The sequence below is a fragment of the Tursiops truncatus genome, chromosome 1, assembly GCF_011762595.2.
Source record: "Tursiops truncatus isolate mTurTru1 chromosome 1, mTurTru1.mat.Y, whole genome shotgun sequence".
Lineage (NCBI taxonomy): Eukaryota > Metazoa > Chordata > Mammalia > Artiodactyla > Delphinidae > Tursiops > Tursiops truncatus.
The window spans coordinates 1634730-1652267 of record NC_047034.1 but is presented as its reverse complement, the minus strand read 5'-3'; the positions used below and the strand labels follow the sequence as shown (position 1 = coordinate 1652267).

The window sequence follows — 17538 nt, the reverse complement described above, 5'->3', positions numbered from 1 at the left end:
AGGGCGGGTTTCTCAGCCTCAGCACTCCCCGCATTTGGGGCGGACAGCCCTTTGTTGGCAGGTGCGGGGCTGTCCTGTGAGTTGCAGGGGGGGAGGTGTAGCAGCATCCCGGCCTCTGCCCTCTAGACGTTAGCGGAGCTCAGGACACAGGCTCCTCCCCAAGTTCCAGGCGCCGCCCAACGCCCCTCCCTGAAAACCACTGACCCGGGGGCTGTACCTTTGCTTGAGTCTCAGGATTCTGCCCCCAAGAAGCACAAATGGTTTCTGCCTGATAGAAACCGTCCTCCCGCGGCCACACTTCCATGGCCCTGTAGCTAGCCCAGTGTGCCACCCGGCAGGCAATCCTAGCCTATCACTTTTTCTCCGATAGCATGGATTCCTGTTTCTCAAATTCTCTTTGAGCCAACTCTACCCTCTTCCTTGTTCCGTTACCCGTTGAATTAACCTCTGACATGCGTTCCTTCTATATTTTCATCAGTTTTTCCTTTTAGTTTGTGGGCGAAGTGATAGATCATTTCTAGCCTGTCCCCAGCACTGGTAACTCTGATCACGGCTCTTGTTTTTCCACGTGGGTCCCCTCAGGCTGGCCCAGGCTGGAATGGAGACCCTCCCAAAGGTTTCCTTTAATTGATTCAGTCAGGGAGTCCCCCAGGAGCAGGGCTCCTTCTGGCCTCAGGGAGCAGGTAGCCCTTCGAGGGGCAGAGCTGGACTTGCAGGGTCCTGGTCTGGTGCTGGTCTCAGCCTTCACCTCCCTGCCCTTCGCTGGCCCTGGGGCAGCTCAGGGTCTATTCCGTCCTCCTGCTCCCCTGACCCACGGAGCCCCTTTGTGACCGGAGTCCCCAGCCTCCACTCGGCTGGCAGAACCCTGGGACAGCCGTGTTAGCCACTGGTCCTGCAGGCCTAAAGCAGCCTGCTCTCTGGGGCAAGGAGGGGTGGGGCTAGATCTCAGCATCTGTCCTGGCCTGGACGGGCAGCACCTCCACAGTCGGGAGAAAGTGGGGTCTCACGCAGGGAGGGGCCGGGGCCTGCTGTCCTGGGACCCGCCCCCCGCAGGCCACTCCCCAGGGAAGCAGAGACCCCTCTCTTCCTGTGTCCCCTTCTGATGTCCAGGGAGCCGTGCCCAATGCCCCACCGAGGGTACAGGTCTGCCCGCGGCGTCCACTGGGCATGCGCTGTGCCTCAGTTTTTTCATCTGTAAAAGTGAGAAATAGTGCTGCCTTGTGAGGCCGTGGTGGGCACTCAGGGGGACAGTGCACTGAGAGCCGTCAGAGCAGCGCCTGGCGTGGGGCAGGTGCCCGACAGCCGAGGATGAGGTTGATGATGACGACGGAGATGATTGGCTAGAGGATGGGGCCGGGGGCGGGGTCAGGAAAGCCGTTCAGAGGACTTGGATGTTGGAAGGAGAGGAGAAGGGTTAAAGAGATTGGGGACAGGTGGTGGGGCTGAAGAAGAATTTTTTGTCTGAAATAATCCTTTGGTCATAGCTGCTAGGGATTATACCCTTTGACTCTGGAACAACCTGGGGTCTCTGTGACAGGGGCTTTGTGGCTGGGGAGCCCACGCTGAGGCACTGTGACCCCCGCATAATAAAGATTCCTTGTGTCGTTAGACAACGTGGCATAATTTATAAGGGCTTGACTCATCCAGAACCTTCTCTGAACTTTACGGTGTTATCCCCATTTTACAAGTGAGGGAACTGAGGGCACAGAGAAGTTAAGTAACTTGCCCAAGATCACACAGCTGCAGCTCCAGAGCCCATCGTCTGAACCACCGTCAGCTTCTCCAGCCCGGCTGATGCAGTTTTCAGCCTCAGTGAGAGCTGGGGCAGGGGCGGGGGGAGAAGGAGGAAAAAGCTCCCGGAGGGGCCCCCTGGGAGGCCTGACACCCTGATTGTTCCCAGGACAGGTGTCGAGGCTTCCCTCCCATGAGTGAGGGTGCCAGCTGCCTGGAGTCTGCACACCAGGCCCCTGTGGGAAGCCTTTCTTGCCCCCTGACCCTTCCCCCTTCACCCCAGCTAGTCTGCAGTCACCCGAAGCGAGGGAGCTTCTGTCGCCCAGTGCTCAGACCTGCAAATCTCCGTGCTGGGTGGACGCAGGCCTCTGCACCTGCACCGTCGGGGGTTGACCTCGCCGTCCCCCTCCCCCAGTCCAGCCTGCTCCTCCCCCAGGAACGCCTGTCTCGGAAAGCGACACCACCATCTGCTCCGTCACCCTCTCTGAAACCCGAGTGTCACCCTCGCCTTCTTCCTCCCCTCCCCCATGCTGTGTCCCCATGCCCATCAGGCCCCGAGTCCACAGATCCCCCATCCTGAATCTCCCACTTCTCCATCTTCACCGTCACCTGGGCCTCAGCTCCACTGGACACCACTCTCCCTGCTTCCGCCCCCCCACCCCGTTCTACCTGATGGCCTGAGAGATGTTCCAAATCCCAGCCCGTCTCTCCACCTCGTGCCTCCAGCCCTTTGCCCGCGTGCCCCCTCACCCAGAGCGCTCCTCCTGTGGGGCTGCCACAGCCTCTCCTCCATGCCCCACACTCATGTGGGACCTGCTCCAGGACTGGCCGGCCCAGCGCAAGAGGCAAGTGCACGGTGCTTGTTCACAACCTGTGCCGCTAAAGGTGCGGAAATGCCTTCCTTCCACGCTCCCTTTGTCAGCCTATCGTGGTGGGGTTTATGGCCTATTTAGTGTTTTGAGGAGGGTGCAGACCCTCCCTGGTACCTCCTCTCCGTGACCCAGCGCACATGCCGCCCCCAGCCATGCCCTGGCCCTTCACACGGGCCCAGTGCCTCCACCCAAGGTGGACAGGCCTCCCCCAAGGAGACACAGAGCACCGGGAGGGAGGAGGGCCAGAAGCCAGACCCTGCAGGGCCCTCTCTGAATGGGCCATGGTGCTGTCAGCCCAGGCTGGGGACAGCCACCTCCACGGCTGTCCTGACACACCGAAGGGCACGTGTGCCAACCCTGACGCTCCCGGGACCACGCCCAGGCTCTGCCAGGTGGCCTCCCAGGGGACTGAGCTGAGAGTCTGCTCTCAGAGACAGGGGAGGGGTGGGAAGTGACAGAGGCAGGACCACGAGTGAGCCACGGCCCTGTGCCCCATCCCCGTTGAACTTCACTTACAAAACATGGACTCAAAGATGAAATTATCAGATGTTTCGATGCCATGACCCCAGAGCATCACCCCCTGAGCACAGGGCCCTCCCGAGTGCAGGTCACACCCCGTGAAGCCGGCCCTGCCCTCCAGGCTCAGGTCAGACATGCCATCCGCTGGGGCCACCCTGACGCCCCCGTCTCACTCAGGTTCTCCTCCCGGACAACGTCTAAGTGCACCCAGACCTTGCATGTTTCCCATTTCATTTTAACTGCTTGTTTGATTGATTGGATAAATTAATCTCTGTCAAGATGGGAATTATGTCTGTTTGGTTCACAAGTAGGTCCCCTGTACGTGCCAGAGATGTAACAGGCACACGACAAATATCTGTTAAATAAGAAAGTTAGCGCAGAGTGGGTCCTTGGGCCTCCCTTCTCCCAACCATGGTTCTGTTGGATGACTGGAGGGGTCCCAGACCTTCCTCAGATTCCTACAAAGTGGCCAATAGGGCGACGAAGAGAGGAAGCCCCCATCTCCCTCCCTCCTGCTCTAACTGCCCTCCCTTCCCTCTTGCTGGCTTTTGTGGAGATCAGCATATAACTACAAGGAGAAGCGGGGAGGCCTCAGCTAGGAGCTGGCTGTGTGACCTTGAGTATCACCTGCCCTCTCTGGGCTTCACAACAAAGGGTCCCTCACCGACGAGCAACGACCCACCCAGCTCTGACCTTTGACGTGATGGTCGTTACTTTGGGAAGGTTTCCGGTCCGGTTCTGCCAGAGAACTCATCACCCTGTCTCTACGAACCCTAGAACTTACCCAAGACTCCATCACTCAGCCCACAGGCCAAAGGCAAGCACACAGCACCGTGTGAACGTTTTAGGGTAGCCGTTTTGCTTCAAGATGGCAGGCGACATACCCGCTAAAGTCTGATTCTGCACCTTCAAGGAGGGTGGAGTTTCTTTCCAAAATAGTCAACTCCTTTAGGAGTTGAAATGGAACCGAGGCCCCCTGATATGAAGTCCTAAAGGGTGGAGTGGATGCAGGGTCCCCCTGGATTCCAGAGCAGAGACAAGGGACCGGCCTCATGGGGCCCAGCCCCCGAGGAGCACCGCCCCCGCCTGCCTCACCGCAGGGCCTGCCTGCTCCGGCTCCCACTCCCCGAGCTTTTCCGCTTATAGCCAAGCACACACTTAGAATCCCAGCCTCTCCCCAGCTCAAGATAGATTCCTATGGAAACCAGCGCAAAGCAGAGGCAGAAACAGATGCCATCCTTCCAGGCCCTGGACGCATGCGTGACGGTTCTCCTTCCGCCCACCCCGCAGAGTTAGTGCAGGAAAAGCGCGCTGAAAGGGCGTGTCCATCGGCCTGTCCCCTCAGGGGCCTGGTAAATGCCCAACACCTCCAGGGGCTTCCCCAGGGACCCTCCTACCGTCACCACACTGGTGGCACAGCTATCCAGGCCAGGTCTGAAAGTCAGAGCCCCGCGTCTGAGACCCTGGGAGAAGACGCGTGCATGGGGGTGACCCCCTGAGCCTCAGTTTCCTTGTCTTGTAATGGGTCTAATAACGTTACTGACTTCCTGGGGGCAGTTACAGGAAGTGATTAGCACAGAACCTGGCATCCGATAAGCACTTAATGAACACCAAGCATTTTATTGTGATCTAGCTCTTGGGTAAGTCCGTCTTTTACCCCCCCCAAGCCCCAGTTTTCTCATCTGTAAACAGAGTGAGCTGGGGAGGAGCCAGGACAGCCTGGTTCTGGAAAGCCCCTCCCAGCCGCGGCCTTTTCTGGCCTGTGGACTTGTCACTGGTGCCGGTGTGAGGATGGCGTGGCTCTAACACATGTGCTCTCTCGCCGTCAGGCCATCCCGGAAAGGCAAGCCCCACGGAAGCACGGTCCCTCCGGGTTACAAGCAGGGGAGGGAACTCGGCACTCAGCCCCCATCGCTGGCCCTACAAAGCCTCAGTTTCCACATCTGTCAAATGAGCCTAGTTTAGGGGCCATGGGGAGGAGGACGTGGCTTACTGGCGCAAGGAGCTCAGCACAGCGCCCCTGACACAGTATTGATATCATGGAAGCCAGCCCGGCCAGGTTTCCCTGCAAAGCTCTGAGCCCCTCAGCCAGTCCTGCAGGTGGTGGGGACGTGGGGTCTGTATCCTTGGGGGCTGCAGCTCCAGTATCATCTACCAGCGCGCAGCCTGGGCGGCAGGCCGGCAGGAGGAAGGGAAGACCCCTCTTACCAGGCCGAGGTTCAGAGCGCTGCTGTCGTCCTCCGGCATGGGCAGGTACGCGGCCAGGGCCACACAGTTGGCGAAGATGGTGAGTAAGATGATGGTCTCGAAGGGTCTGGTGCAGGGTTAAGGAGAGCCCTCGAGTGAGGCGTGGGATTCGTGGGATTAAGGGGAAGGGCGCACTGGGGGTCTGTCTGGACTGACTACAAGGCCAGGCTGGTGGGCCCACGTTGCCCTCCTGCAGGGCACAGACGGGGCCAGGCTCCTGTGGGGCACCCGCCTCCCTCTCCTCCAACAGGGAGCGTCCACTGAGACGCTTTGGGACCACGAGGCTCTGGCTCCTGGCTGGGGGCTACTCAGCCTCAAGGCCCGGGGAGTCTTAAGCCCCCGTCTCAGTACCCATCCCCCCAACCCCCCAGCTCCACCGACCACTGCTCTCCCCGCTCCGCAGAGCCACGGCCAGACACGCCGTGGCGTCCTCGCAGAATCAGCAAGGGAGGCTGGGGCTGCTGCGGCCTGGGCTAAGCACCCCCGGGAAGCGGGCCGGGAGGGATGAAACCTCGACTCTGCAGCCTGAGGAGGGGACGGTAACCGACGGTAACCGACGGCATCCGTGGCCCCAGGGCCATGCACCCACCCACACAGGCCCTGCCAGCCATTTTCCGGAGGGCACTCCCACCAGGCTCCCTGGATTTGCTGGTGAGTAGCACAGCCTCCCGGGAGGCTGACCGTTACAGGGTGGCTGTGGAGGGCACTGAGGGGGAGAAGCGGGGAGGCCCGAGCTCTTCATGCGTGGTTGGGGGATGCCCTGTACAGATGGCTAGAGGGAGACCCCACGCCTTTCCCAGCCACCTTCCTCTGCGGTTTGAAGAGAGGCGGCCTCGGGGCAGAGGACTGGACAGGGGACAGGATGCAGGCGAGAGACACGGGTGGGGAAGTCTGCCCCCGACCCCCAGACAGGAGGGCACGAGGCTCCTGGGTGCCACGTAGGGGCAGGGCTGACTCCTACCCAGACCTTCCAGCTCCGCCTGGGTTTTCCTTGTCCCTGCGGCTCCCTTACTCTCCTTTCTTCTAGGGAACAGCTGGTGGGAGCCTGGTCTTCCAAAACCCTTCAGAAGTATTTCAAATATGCCCGAGCAGCTCACTCAGCCCCCACTTGACGATGGCCTCCCCCCTCTGCATCTCCTTCCTCTCTGCCCCAAATAAGCTGGAAATTTTCATCATTCTTCCTCGCAGAGCTAATGCCAATGTAGAAGGGGGCTCATGTCCCTGTGCCCACGTGGTGCCTCCCACCCAGGCCTGCTGTCACAGCAGAGCTCGGTGCAGGCCCATCTCTCCTCCCCGCCCTGCCCGCTGTCGCCTCCCCCCACCCCAGTCCTGTCCCATAACCCAGGGAGGCTGAGAGGAGCCCTCGACGCTGGGGACTAGGGATTTGGGCACACCTTCCAGCACCTTCCAGAGACACTACAGAGGCACTCAGGCTGCCTCCAGGACCTGGGCCTCAGCCCCGGGGGCCCCTGCTCCTCGGTTGAGGGCTTCCTTCGCAAAGGCTCCCTGCTCCATCGCCAGGCCCCGGTCTCCGGCCCCCCAAGCCTGTGATCTGTGAGCCCCGCTCCTCGCCTCCCCTGACACACACACACACCCCGTGCAGCCCCTTGGCCCTGAAGGATACTTCCATTCCACGATGCTGATGCAGGCCCTCCTCACGGGGTTCTGGAGAGTCAAGCAGAACAAGGCCCGCGGCGGCCTGGGCAGGACCTCGGGAACCGGCTTCTTGGGCTGCTTCTTCCTCAGGCCCTCATCCTGGGGCGAGGACGGCTCCATGGCTCCCGGAGCCTCAGCCTCTCTCCTGCTCTCCACCCGCTGCCCTCTCTTCCCCGAGTCCCCAGTGCCCCTGCCTTGGGGACTGGGCGGCTGAGCCCCTGGGCGAGCCTGCCCTGCTGAGCCAGCCGGGGCGGGCCGGGGATCACTCTCCCTGCTCCCAGCGAGTAAAATTAGCCTCCACGGGCTCTCTGCTGCCCAGCCGAGCTCCCGCGGCCAGGCAGCTGTCATTCCTCCCCAGTCCAGCCAGTGACAGCCCAGTATGTCCCCAGGGAGGCTGGGGGTGGGGCTGGGGGCTCACACATGGGTCTGGGCTGGGGCAGAGGGAGACAGGATGGAAGGTTTGAGGCTGGGGCGACCGAGAGCTCACGAAGTGCTATGAAGCCACAGGCTTCAGACTAGCCCCTTGGTGTCAACGTTCAACCCACCCCTCCCCGCAGGCCCAGGACACTGTCCAGAAAGGGTGCCGGGTGGTCCAGCTCAGTAGGAGTCCACAGCCCTCCCTCACATCTCTACCTGCAGCCGTCAGGCCAAGATCCTCCACCCTCACCCCATGCCTACGCCCCGTGGGGGGGGCTCCTGGCTGTGCCCACCTTTCTCCCCGCCCCCCCCCAGCCTGCCCCTAGCTGTGCAAGGGGCGGTGTCTATCTCTGGGACTCTGTGCCCTCTCCACACTGCCCCTGGCATGTACTAAGCTCTCTGTAAATGTTAGTTGAATGCGTGAGCTAACAGAACACCCCACACAAGTGCTTGAGTGGGAAGGAGACAGGGGTGCCAGGGAAGGGAAGGCGGACAACCACCCGGGAATCACAAAACCCAACGTCTTTATTTAGCCCTGTCGTGCAAACACAGCGCCGGTACACCCATGCGGTCCCCATGCCCACAGAGTACAGTCTGAGGGGGGAACACGCAGTCCTCACCCACCCCAGGGGCGGGGGAAGGGGGGAAGGAAAGGGCCACACTGGGGCGTGGGGTGGGTAAGGCCCTCCATTAAGGAAGCCGGAGGGCACCACCAACGCACACACTCCGCCGCCTCCTGGGCTGAGTGCACGCTGAATCTGGCCTGCGCCTCTCCCTCTGGGCTCCTCTGGGGGGCGGGGGTGGGGGAGGTGACAAGCAAGTCCTCGAAGCGGACGCTGGCGTCTGAGGCCATCTCGTGGAGAGCAGGGGCGTGGCGTGCGGACCAGAGCAGACTCGCCTCCTGGGCTGCGCCCGTGGCCACGGAGGGCGGAGCAGGACCTCCACGACCGGGGCACCTCCGACCTTCCCTGCGCGGGGCTGAGGCCCAGTCGGAGCCCGACCCCGGGGTGGCCGGCATGGACGGGGCGTGCGCCCTCGCCGCCCCCCGACAGCCGCTCTGGCCTCTCTCGTGCCCCCGCTGGAAGGGACGGGGCCGTGGTGGCGCTGGCGGAGGGAGGGTGCCGCGGACGCTTGAGCACCCCGAGCCCGGGCGGCCCCAGCCCGGTCAGTGACTGCAGTCCTCCGACTCGAAGAAGGGCGAGGAAGAGCAGCACGACGGCTCGGACGAGTCGGGCGCCAGGGGGGCGCGGCCGCGGGGCTCGCGGGGCCCAGGGCCGTCGGGGGCGGCGCGCAGCAGTTCCTGCAGGTGCTTGATGTAGCGGATGGCGGCGCGCAGGGTCTCCACCTTGCTGAGCCGCTTCTCGGCCAGGGCGCCAGGCAGGTGGCCGCGGAGGCGCGCGTAGCCCTCGTTGACGCAGCGGACGCGCTGGCGCTCGCGCTCGTTGCGCTTCTGGAGGAAGGCGGGCTCGAAGGGGTAGTGGCAGGCGCCCAGGGCGCCCGGGAAGGGCGCGCCGGGGAACGCGGCCGCGTAGGCGTCGCAGTAGGGCGGTCGGGCGGCGCCCGGGTACAGCAGGAAGGGCACGGCGCCCAGAGGCTCGGCGTGGGCCGGGGTCGCCGGTCGGGGAGGGGGCCCGATGCCCAGAGGCAGGCAGCCGGGGGGCGCCGCGGGCCGGCGGGCCGCCAGCGCCCGGCAGAAGTCGTCGTTCATGGTGCCGCGCGGAGCCGGACCCGGAGCGTGCCCCGAATCGCCCCGACTCGGGGTCTGCGCGCCCTGCCCTCGGAGCGAGTCACATCGCCAGCCGCGGCTCCGGGCGGCCGGACTGGTCAGGGCTTCTTTTCGCTCTGGGAGCAGGCTCCGAGGTCCCCCTAAGGCGAGCCATCGCGGCGGACCATGAGGCCTCTGCAGAGGCTCCGCGGGCACGTCTCAGAGCAGCCGGCAGGGATGTGGGGTGGGCGCGGGCCTTCCCAGGGCGCAGCCCTGCAGCTCCAGCGGGCCCCGCGCCAGGGTCTTGGTCCTCGGGGCCCTCGGGGTCCCCGGGCTGTGCACCGGGCAGGAGAGGGTCCCGGGTGACGTCTCTAAAGAAGAGGGTGAACATATCAATTAGGAGAGGCCTTGCTGCATCGTGGGCTCGTTTGTGTCACCCCGCCCTCCAACGCGATGGTAAGCATCACGAGGGAGGCAGTGGGCTGCAGAAGACATACGCGCAGAGCCGGGTTCAAATCCCGGTTCACCCCCTGATGCTTGGGTGCCCTCTCTGAGCCAGTTTCCAGTATGGAGATAATTAAAACATCCCTCCCAGGAGATGAATACTGAATGAGGATCAAATGAGAAAAAAATATACCCAAAAACGCCTCCTCCAGGGCCTGCCTTATAAAAGGTGCCCAGCGACGTCATTTCCTTGGAGGAACACGTCTGGTCACTCGCTCCTGCCAGGGCCTCACATCTGGAGGCTCCGAGCCTGCTTACGGAGTTGGCAGTGGAAACCCCAGCGGCAGCCGTAAGGCAAGTAAGGGTGGGACTCTATTGAAGGCAACGCATCTTTGGTTCAGAGGAGCCCGCATGTGGTCGGGACTTTCAAAGCCCTCCCGTGTGGAGTGGCACCACCAGAGCGCTCTGTGCCCCAGTCCCCGGGGAGGGGGGCTGGGATGTGCCCCCTCAGCCCTCCTGGGTTTGTCCTTTCTGCCACTCAACACAAGTGCCTGTGATTTCAGCTCCGTGTGGGCAATGCTTGTTGCATAACTGAGAGGGAGGATGAGACAGGAAGCTGGGCTGGTAGGGGGTGGGCCTAAGTCACACGCAGCCCCTTTCCCAGACTCCAGGATGCTGTTACTTCAGAAATAATTGGCCTGGTTTGCATTTAAGTCACCAACTCCTCTCAGCCACGGTTATCAGAGTCCACTTCGTCGTCATGTCCTCTAGGCATTCTCTCTGACCCGCCCCTTCCCCGTGTGTCCAGTGTCCTGTCGATGCCACCCTGCACTTGGCACACTGCCCTCCACGGGAGATCTCAGGGTTCCCTGAATGAGCAAGTGAGCGGGTGCTGCAGCCCACGTATTAGTGATGGGGCAGCAGGGCCTCAGATGCGGGCCAAGGCTTCGACCTGACAGAAGGCCCAGCTCTGTCCCTGACAGGGGAAGGTCGCTGCCACACTCGGGCTCCCGAGAGTCCCCTGCACCTTCTCGCCTTTGTCCTTTATCCGGGTCCCAGTCTGTTCCCAGCTAGCTCTGCCCTCCTGAACGGAAACCGGGAAGATTCAACAGCGTTCAAAGCACTGCCCTCGAGAGACTGTGTGAGGCAGTGCAAAGTCACATGCCCCTCCCCCGCCCCACAGCCTCCCAGGGCTCCCCTTGGAAGGGAAGTGTCCTTCGAGGGACGGTTCTAGAAAATCTCTTCCAAATACCCCTCGGCTCCGGACGCTCTGCGCATTCCTGGCCTCACCCTCGGCTGACACGGACCAGGCGGGTCACGGGGGCCTCTCTGCTGCCCCCGGCCCTGCCCCAGGCTGATTGCCTGAGTTCTCCAGCCCCCGACACAGACTCTCCAGGCTGTGCATTCTGAGTCTTCAACCAGATAGTAAACCGCCGGAAGGCAGGGCTTTCTCCCATTCTTAGGTGGTGCCCCTCAGTCCCTCGCCCAGTGCTGGGCACGTAACCAAAATTATTTGCTATCAGTGCTTTTGTTTTATAAAACTATGGGATCCAGGGCTTCCCTGGTGGCGCAGTGGTTGGGAGTCCGCCTGCCGATGCAGGGGACACGGGTTCGTGCCCCGGTCCAGGAAGATCCCACGTGCCGCGGAGCGGCTGGGCCCGTGAGCCATGGCCGCTGAGCCTGCGCGTCCGGAGCCTGTGCTCCGCAACGGGAGAGGCCACAACAGTGAGAGGCCCGTGCACCGAAAAAAAAAAAAAAATATATATATATATATATATATATATATATACACACATATATATGGGATCTAGACTCTCCTCTCCTGCATGATCCCTGTCTATTCATATTTGACTTAATTATTTAAATATAATTTGATTGAGGTCAGAAGCTCATTTACATCTAATGACAATTTTAATAAATACAACTTAATATCTATTTGTGTCAATTCAATACCTATTCATTTTCCTCACGTGCTGTTTATATGTTTTATGACTCTTCAGAAAAGTCACTCAAGCAAGAAACCTCGCAGCTTGACCATGTATTTCTTGAACTAGTTCTCTTTTTACTGTTAGAAAAGGACCGATAACCTGGCAGCGAGCTCAGGTGAGGGCACAGCTGCAGGCGAAGTGTGATCTGCATTTTCCTCCGCGGCATGCTCTACCCTGGCGAGGAGCGGAAGGACACCGGGTTTAGCAGGCTATCCTCAAGCGGCCTGAGAGCACGTACTTCCCGAGAGAATCTGTGCGTGGGACTGCCCTCGGCTCTGGGATGGAGTGGTGGACAAAATCCATGGTGAAATAATAATAATAAAATAATAATAATAATAGCGATCGTTTATTACTCTTGCTGTGCAAGACTTCGTGCCAAGTGCTTTACGTGAAACACCACACTTAATTCCTACGTAATTCTTGTGAGGTAGGTGCTAATTTCATCCGGTTGTACAGGTGAGAAAACGGAGGATTGTAAAGGTTAAGTTACTTGCCCAAGGTTCCACAGTTAGTGATCTCATGAACTAGTAAATGCTAGTCAGCCCTACCCTTCTCCCCCTGCCCCCGATTCTCTCACTATTTCTCCTAGAGCTTCACGTTTGAACCAGAAGTTCAGAGGGGCTTGTGCTGACCTAACACGAGTACCTTACTAAACTATGACTCCTGTTGAAGGGGATGTTCCACTGCAGATTCTGATGATCACGCTGTTTGAGCTCCTGCCCTGGTAAGAGTGGTACCACAGCTCACCTGGGTGGTCCTTGGGAAGGTAATGGCCCCTTGCAGATGCTCTTAGGAGGATGGCCACTGACTTCTGTCGTTGGGAGGGGAGGACCGAGTTTAACCAGAGTCAAGTACCGGGAGCCGTACCCCTGGGAACGTGGTGAGGAACCCCCTCGCCTGAGCTTAAAAACACGAATACTGGGATCTTCCTTAACCTGCAGTACCTGGACAGGATCTGACCAGCAACGGAGAACCAGCCCATGGGCTCAGCGCCCAGACTGGCCGAACCAGTTGTCGACAGCGGCACCGTGTGGCCGTGAGGAGAAATGACAGTAGCAGGTTGCTGAAATTCCAGGTCCCGACTCCGTCATAACTACCCGCCCCGGGGACTGAGTCCCCAGGTCTTTTGGAAAATTCGGGGTACTGGAGGACTCCCAAGAAGAGCCATGGGGTGTCTCGTTAACATCGACTACTTTCCTCCCTGAGTGGGTGGATCAGTTCACGTCACTTAAACGTTCACTATACAAATACATAAAAGACGCATCGTTAAACATATTTTGTTTCCTGCAATTTATTTGTAACAGTATGAAGCAACTTACTAGCTAAAAGCCTGCTTCTGAAATAGCGCGTGGGGGGCTGGCCCCGCCCACGTGAGCCGGAGGAGGCTACTGTCCTGGAGGGAGGGGTTGAAGCAATACTCTCCACCTTTCTAGGACCCTAGTTCCTCCCGGGCGGAGGCTCTCGCCCTCAGCGCCTCAGATGTACTTTCCCGGGCCTGGGGGCAGATGTGCTCGGTGGGAGGAGCCTGATCGTCCACGAAGCTCACTGCCCGATGGAGCTGTCCCGGCTGCCCTTTTATGACCAGGACGTGTTCACAGTCATGCCCGGCACGGTCATATATTGTACAAGGAACGTGGTGACACCCAGTCCAACTTGCAGCAGACAGAGTCAGGAAGCCCCAAGTGGGGTCTCCTGGGCCTCCTTCCCCAGTCCTTGCTGCTCCTAATTCTGCATCAGGTGGCATTTGCCCCACCCCACCCTAACAGCTATTAGCTACTTGTGGTCACATCCTGCCAGAGGCTCTCCCTACCACCCCCCATGGCGCATCATTACAACTTCCTGTTGACTGCTTCATGAGCACGGCCTGCCCACCCCAGGCCGTCCCTGTCCTAGGAGTCCGGCGTCACCCGACCCCACCTCCCCCTTTCCCCAGCCCTACACTCTTTGTGGCCAGCGGGCAGACAGAGAACACTCTCCCCGGAGCCCTTCCTGACCCCATCTCCCGCCCCAAGTTGTAAACTCCAAGTGCAAGAACTCCTGTCTCGGGCTTCATCTTTGAAACACACAGTCCCCGTTGCATAAATGTTTGTTGATTGACACTGGGTATCCCTGCAGAGGGCTGAACCATCTTGATGGAGCAAAGGGGGCTGTGACCTCTGAGTGGGCTGGACCATCTACAGAGCAGGTAACATAATTCTCCCTTTCCAGGTTTTCTCACTGTCTTCACCGGGACCGGAGCCAGAGGTGGGGGACTGAGGCCAGAAATTGGCTGAAAATGTCACTTCAGACTCGGAACAGGGCTCGGGAAGTGGCTTTGGGAGAGGTGAGTTCACTGTCCTCTGCCTCTCCTTCCACTCAGGGGTTCCTACAGCGGCTTGTGTGTGGTGGAGCTTATCGGCACCTTCATGAAGACATCTTCCAGAGCCTCTCCTACCCCTGCCATCCCAAGCTGGGAGGATTTGTAAGGAAACCAAGGACTTGGAATGACAGCACGCATGGGCTTCACCCATCCCCTGCCTCCAGGCAAGGTAGCCGCTGAAACCTTTCCCCAAAGGGCTCCACGAATACGTTGAGAAATGCAGCCCCTTTATTCAGTCCCTGGAGATCCCCAGGGCGCATCCCAGAGAAAGCCCTGCAGTAACGAAAGCTGCTTGCGTTTAACCCAGAAATCCCCAGTGGACCTCAGAGCGGTTTGTTGTTTTCTTTTCCTCAGGCCTCCTAACATCAAGTAGAATACATTTCAGGGAATTCTGCCTTAAAATCTCCAGGATAAGCAAACGTTTTTTTCTTTTTAAAATGAGAAATGTCACCATCTCCCTTCGGAGTCTATCTTATAGCCTGTAATTACTTCTAGGAGGATAACCTCACCACTCCCTCCTTATATATCCAACACACCCAACCAAACAATCAGAATCTCCTCGGTACCACGCTGGATCTGACCAAGGAGAAGGGCAGCCAGGCCCGGCAACCAGGACCCCACAGAGGGCCCTTGAGGGCTAGAAACCAACGCCTCCTCTTCTGGGCAGCTGAAGGGCCTGGCCGGCTGGTCTCGGCCTCTGTGCTCCTCTAGTCCCGTGATGAACGAGGCAGCGCTATTCACGCACGGACCTCAGCCCAGAGCCCGCCTAGCCCCCCTCATGCCCTCCACGCTGTGTTCCCTGCCACAGGGTTTGCCCCAGGCCACTACCTGCAGCGACTTCCCGAGAGGAGCCGTGCACAGCTCTGAGGCGGTGATGGAACCAGGTGCCCAAACACGGGGACGCTCGGCTGGGACTCTGGAAGGAGGGGAAAGGCGTGGGGAAGGAAGGCTGCCATGGATTAGGTGGCTTTCGATGCCTGGCCTTGCTGGGTGCCCTGCTCTCCTGTCTCCTGTGACCCTCAGCCTGTTTACAGAAGAGGAACTGGCTCAGAGAGGCTGGGACAGCTGCTCAGGGTCACACAGCTGGGGTGCAGCTCACCAGGGTCTGTTTAAGGTGATCCACGAGGACCTTCTTAGCCAGGTAGGTGTACTCAACTTTTTGGCAGGAGTCCTGATTTTTATAGGATTTCTTGGGGGCCAGAGTCGGGGGAGGGGCTCGTCCTCTTCCTAATTCCCTTGAATGTACCCGGCATTTACGACGCTGGGGAGTCACAGGAAGGTGTTTGGGGAGGTAGCTGCCCCCAGTCCCCAGGAAGAATATCGGGCTCCCCGGAGCACCTCACGGGCCCAGGAGCCCCCCCTGAGAGGCAGCCCCACAAGCAGAAAGCACGCTTTAGGCCAGACTCTCCTAGACCGGATCCCGGCTCTGCTTTCACTGGCAGAGGCGCTAATTCTACAGACCTCAGTTTCCTCACCTGCAGAATGGGGGCAGTGACACTTCAGAGGTTATTGTAAAGTTAAGAGGAACCTACGTGGGTCACCTGGCACCTAATAGGAACTGAATCACTGGCAGCTGGCATTGCCAGCACGGCTGGGGCGGCCCTGGAAAGAGCCCCTGAAGCTCTAAGATCCTGGGATGTGGCTCTGACAGGCCTGAGTCCGCAGGTGCCACCCCCGACACTGCAACTGGACACAGCACCAACGCCCGCGTCCAGCGGCTCCCCAGAGCCACGTCTGTCCTAGTACACGTCCGGAGGGAAAATTCTGTACATGAGGGCCTGACCCTTTTCTCAAGTCTTTGAAGGACTAGGGTAACACAATTCTCTAAATAAGGTAAATGTATTCACTGTGCGTCCTACCGCCTACCTGCGGATTCACCCGCCAAACCTCTCCTGAACCCCTTCCGGAACCCCATGGAGGGCGGGGTTCAGCAGAGGACCACCCAGACTGCTGTGCCCAGGTGGGTGGGCAAGGCAGGACTGCACCTCACACTTCCGCTCTGAGTGCACTCACTACAGCCCTGGGAGGTCATCGTCCCCATGTTCCAGACGAGGAGATGGGGGCACAGAGAGGTTAAGCAACGCGCCCAAGGTCACACAGCTGGTACAGGGCAGAGCTGGGATTCATACCCAGGCACTGGGGCTCCTGAGTAAGTGAGAGGTAGGAGCCAAAGGAGGTGAGGAGAAAGTGAAGACAGCAGCGTGATATTCTCCGTGTCAGGCACTCGTCTCAGTGACACCTGTGCGTGCACACGCTCACACACGCATGCACAGTCACTGAGTCCTCACTACAAGGTAGGGACTACCATCACCCTTGTTTTACAGATAGGAAAGCTGAGGCACAGAGAGGTAAGGGAACTTTCCCAGGGTCACACAGCGGATGAATTTTGAACTTGGCATTCGAGGCAAATTGGTGTACACCTTGGGACTGGCCAGGCATCCTCGTCCTGTCCAGGAACGAGTCTTTCTTAACAGCCCAAGAGAATGAATAAACCTGAGACTCGGAAGAAAGTCTGCGCCAGACGGCGTTCCTACAGCCTCACCCCCCCACCCTTGCCCCCTGCTGTCAGTTACACCTCAAGGGGGAGGAAGGGGCTACAGCTTAGGTGCCAGGACATCTGAACTCTTGGCCCAAAGCCACCAATAAGTGCTAATGCGACTCGGTGGACAAGTCTTACCCAGAAAAACGGCCTCTCACCGGACTTCAGAGAGGGTGTGTGTAGGAAGAGCTCAAAGGGGTCCAAAGCCTCGTGGGAGTGGCGCTGGGGGCGCAGGACGGGGGCTGGGGAAGGGAAGGCAAAGGCGGGACTCTGACCAAAGTGTCCACGGGAGCCCAGCATCCAGCCCGCCTCCTGGCCAGAAGGATGCACACTGCTGTCAAGTGCACCTCCGGTGAGGCCCTTCCGGTCACTGCCTGCACACGCACGCCCTCCAGGGCAGTTCTGAGCCCTTGGGATTAGTCAGTGCTAACTTCAAGGGAAAAAGAGGAAGGGAAATCATTCCATGGGCGCTGAGAAGGCACCAGCAGCCTGGACCAGGTGATTCTGCGGAGGACAGCGGCTCTGACGGGAAATGGGGCTGTGCCTGAGGCTCCCTTGGTGATGACCGGTCCCCTGGGGCGGGGTTCACGGGCGGAGGGGGCAGTGCGGAAGCCTCCGCCCCCTGCCGCGACCCCGCTGGGCCATCAGCGTGGCCATCTCCCCACCACCCCCGGGCCTGCTGCCAGCTGTAGCACCGACATCAGACAGAGAACCGTGCTTGGGGCCCCGGTCATCGCTGACTCAGGGATGGAGGAAAGGGGCTCCCTTCGCCACAAAAGGGAGCCTCCCTTCTAGGTGACTCACGGGGGGGAAAAAACCCTGGGGCCACAGAATAAATGTTTGAGGTTTCCCGAGGGCCCTCCCGACCATCGATTTGGGGCGTTTATAGGTGGGAAGTGACCCTGGCTCCGGGGCTCCCGGAACGCAGTGAAACCTCGGTCTGCAGGAGGGAGGAAGCTAACTCTCACTGCTCACACACAGGTCTCATTGGGTCGTCAGCGCGCCCTACAAGGAAGGGGTCTTCAGCCCCGTGTGGCTGGAGGAAGTGGCTGGCAGGGCCG

General features: G+C 59.8%; 2 protein-coding genes across 3 annotated transcripts in view; both read right to left on the bottom strand.

Moving 5' to 3' along the window:
• Nucleotides 1-7293, bottom strand: part of CACNA1S (calcium voltage-gated channel subunit alpha1 S) — a 60467-nt gene extending 53174 nt beyond the window's left edge. For both annotated transcript variants that reach the window (XM_033846898.2, XM_073799915.1), the window contains exons 1-2: nt 6994-7293; nt 5331-5436 (exon numbers count right to left, since the gene is read on the bottom strand). In XM_033846898.2, coding sequence (XP_033702789.1) covers nt 5331-5436; nt 6994-7145 — 258 coding nt within the window. In that variant the 5' untranslated portion in view covers nt 7146-7293. The remainder of the gene's footprint in view (nt 1-5330; nt 5437-6993) is intronic.
• Nucleotides 7294-8062: 769 nt separating this feature from the next.
• Nucleotides 8063-9150, bottom strand: ASCL5 (achaete-scute family bHLH transcription factor 5). Its single transcript, XM_004332408.3, has one exon. It carries the CDS (start codon nt 9148-9150, stop codon nt 8608-8610), a length of 543 nt encoding a protein of 180 aa, XP_004332456.2. The 3' UTR covers nt 8063-8607.
• Nucleotides 9151-17538: the final 8388 nt, after the last annotated feature.

What these genes read in the sequence shown, in the direction of transcription:
- ASCL5 (XM_004332408.3), bottom strand. Translation starts at nt 9,150, where the DNA reads ATGAACGACGACTTCTGCCGGGCGCTGGCGGCCCGCCGGCCCGCGGCG.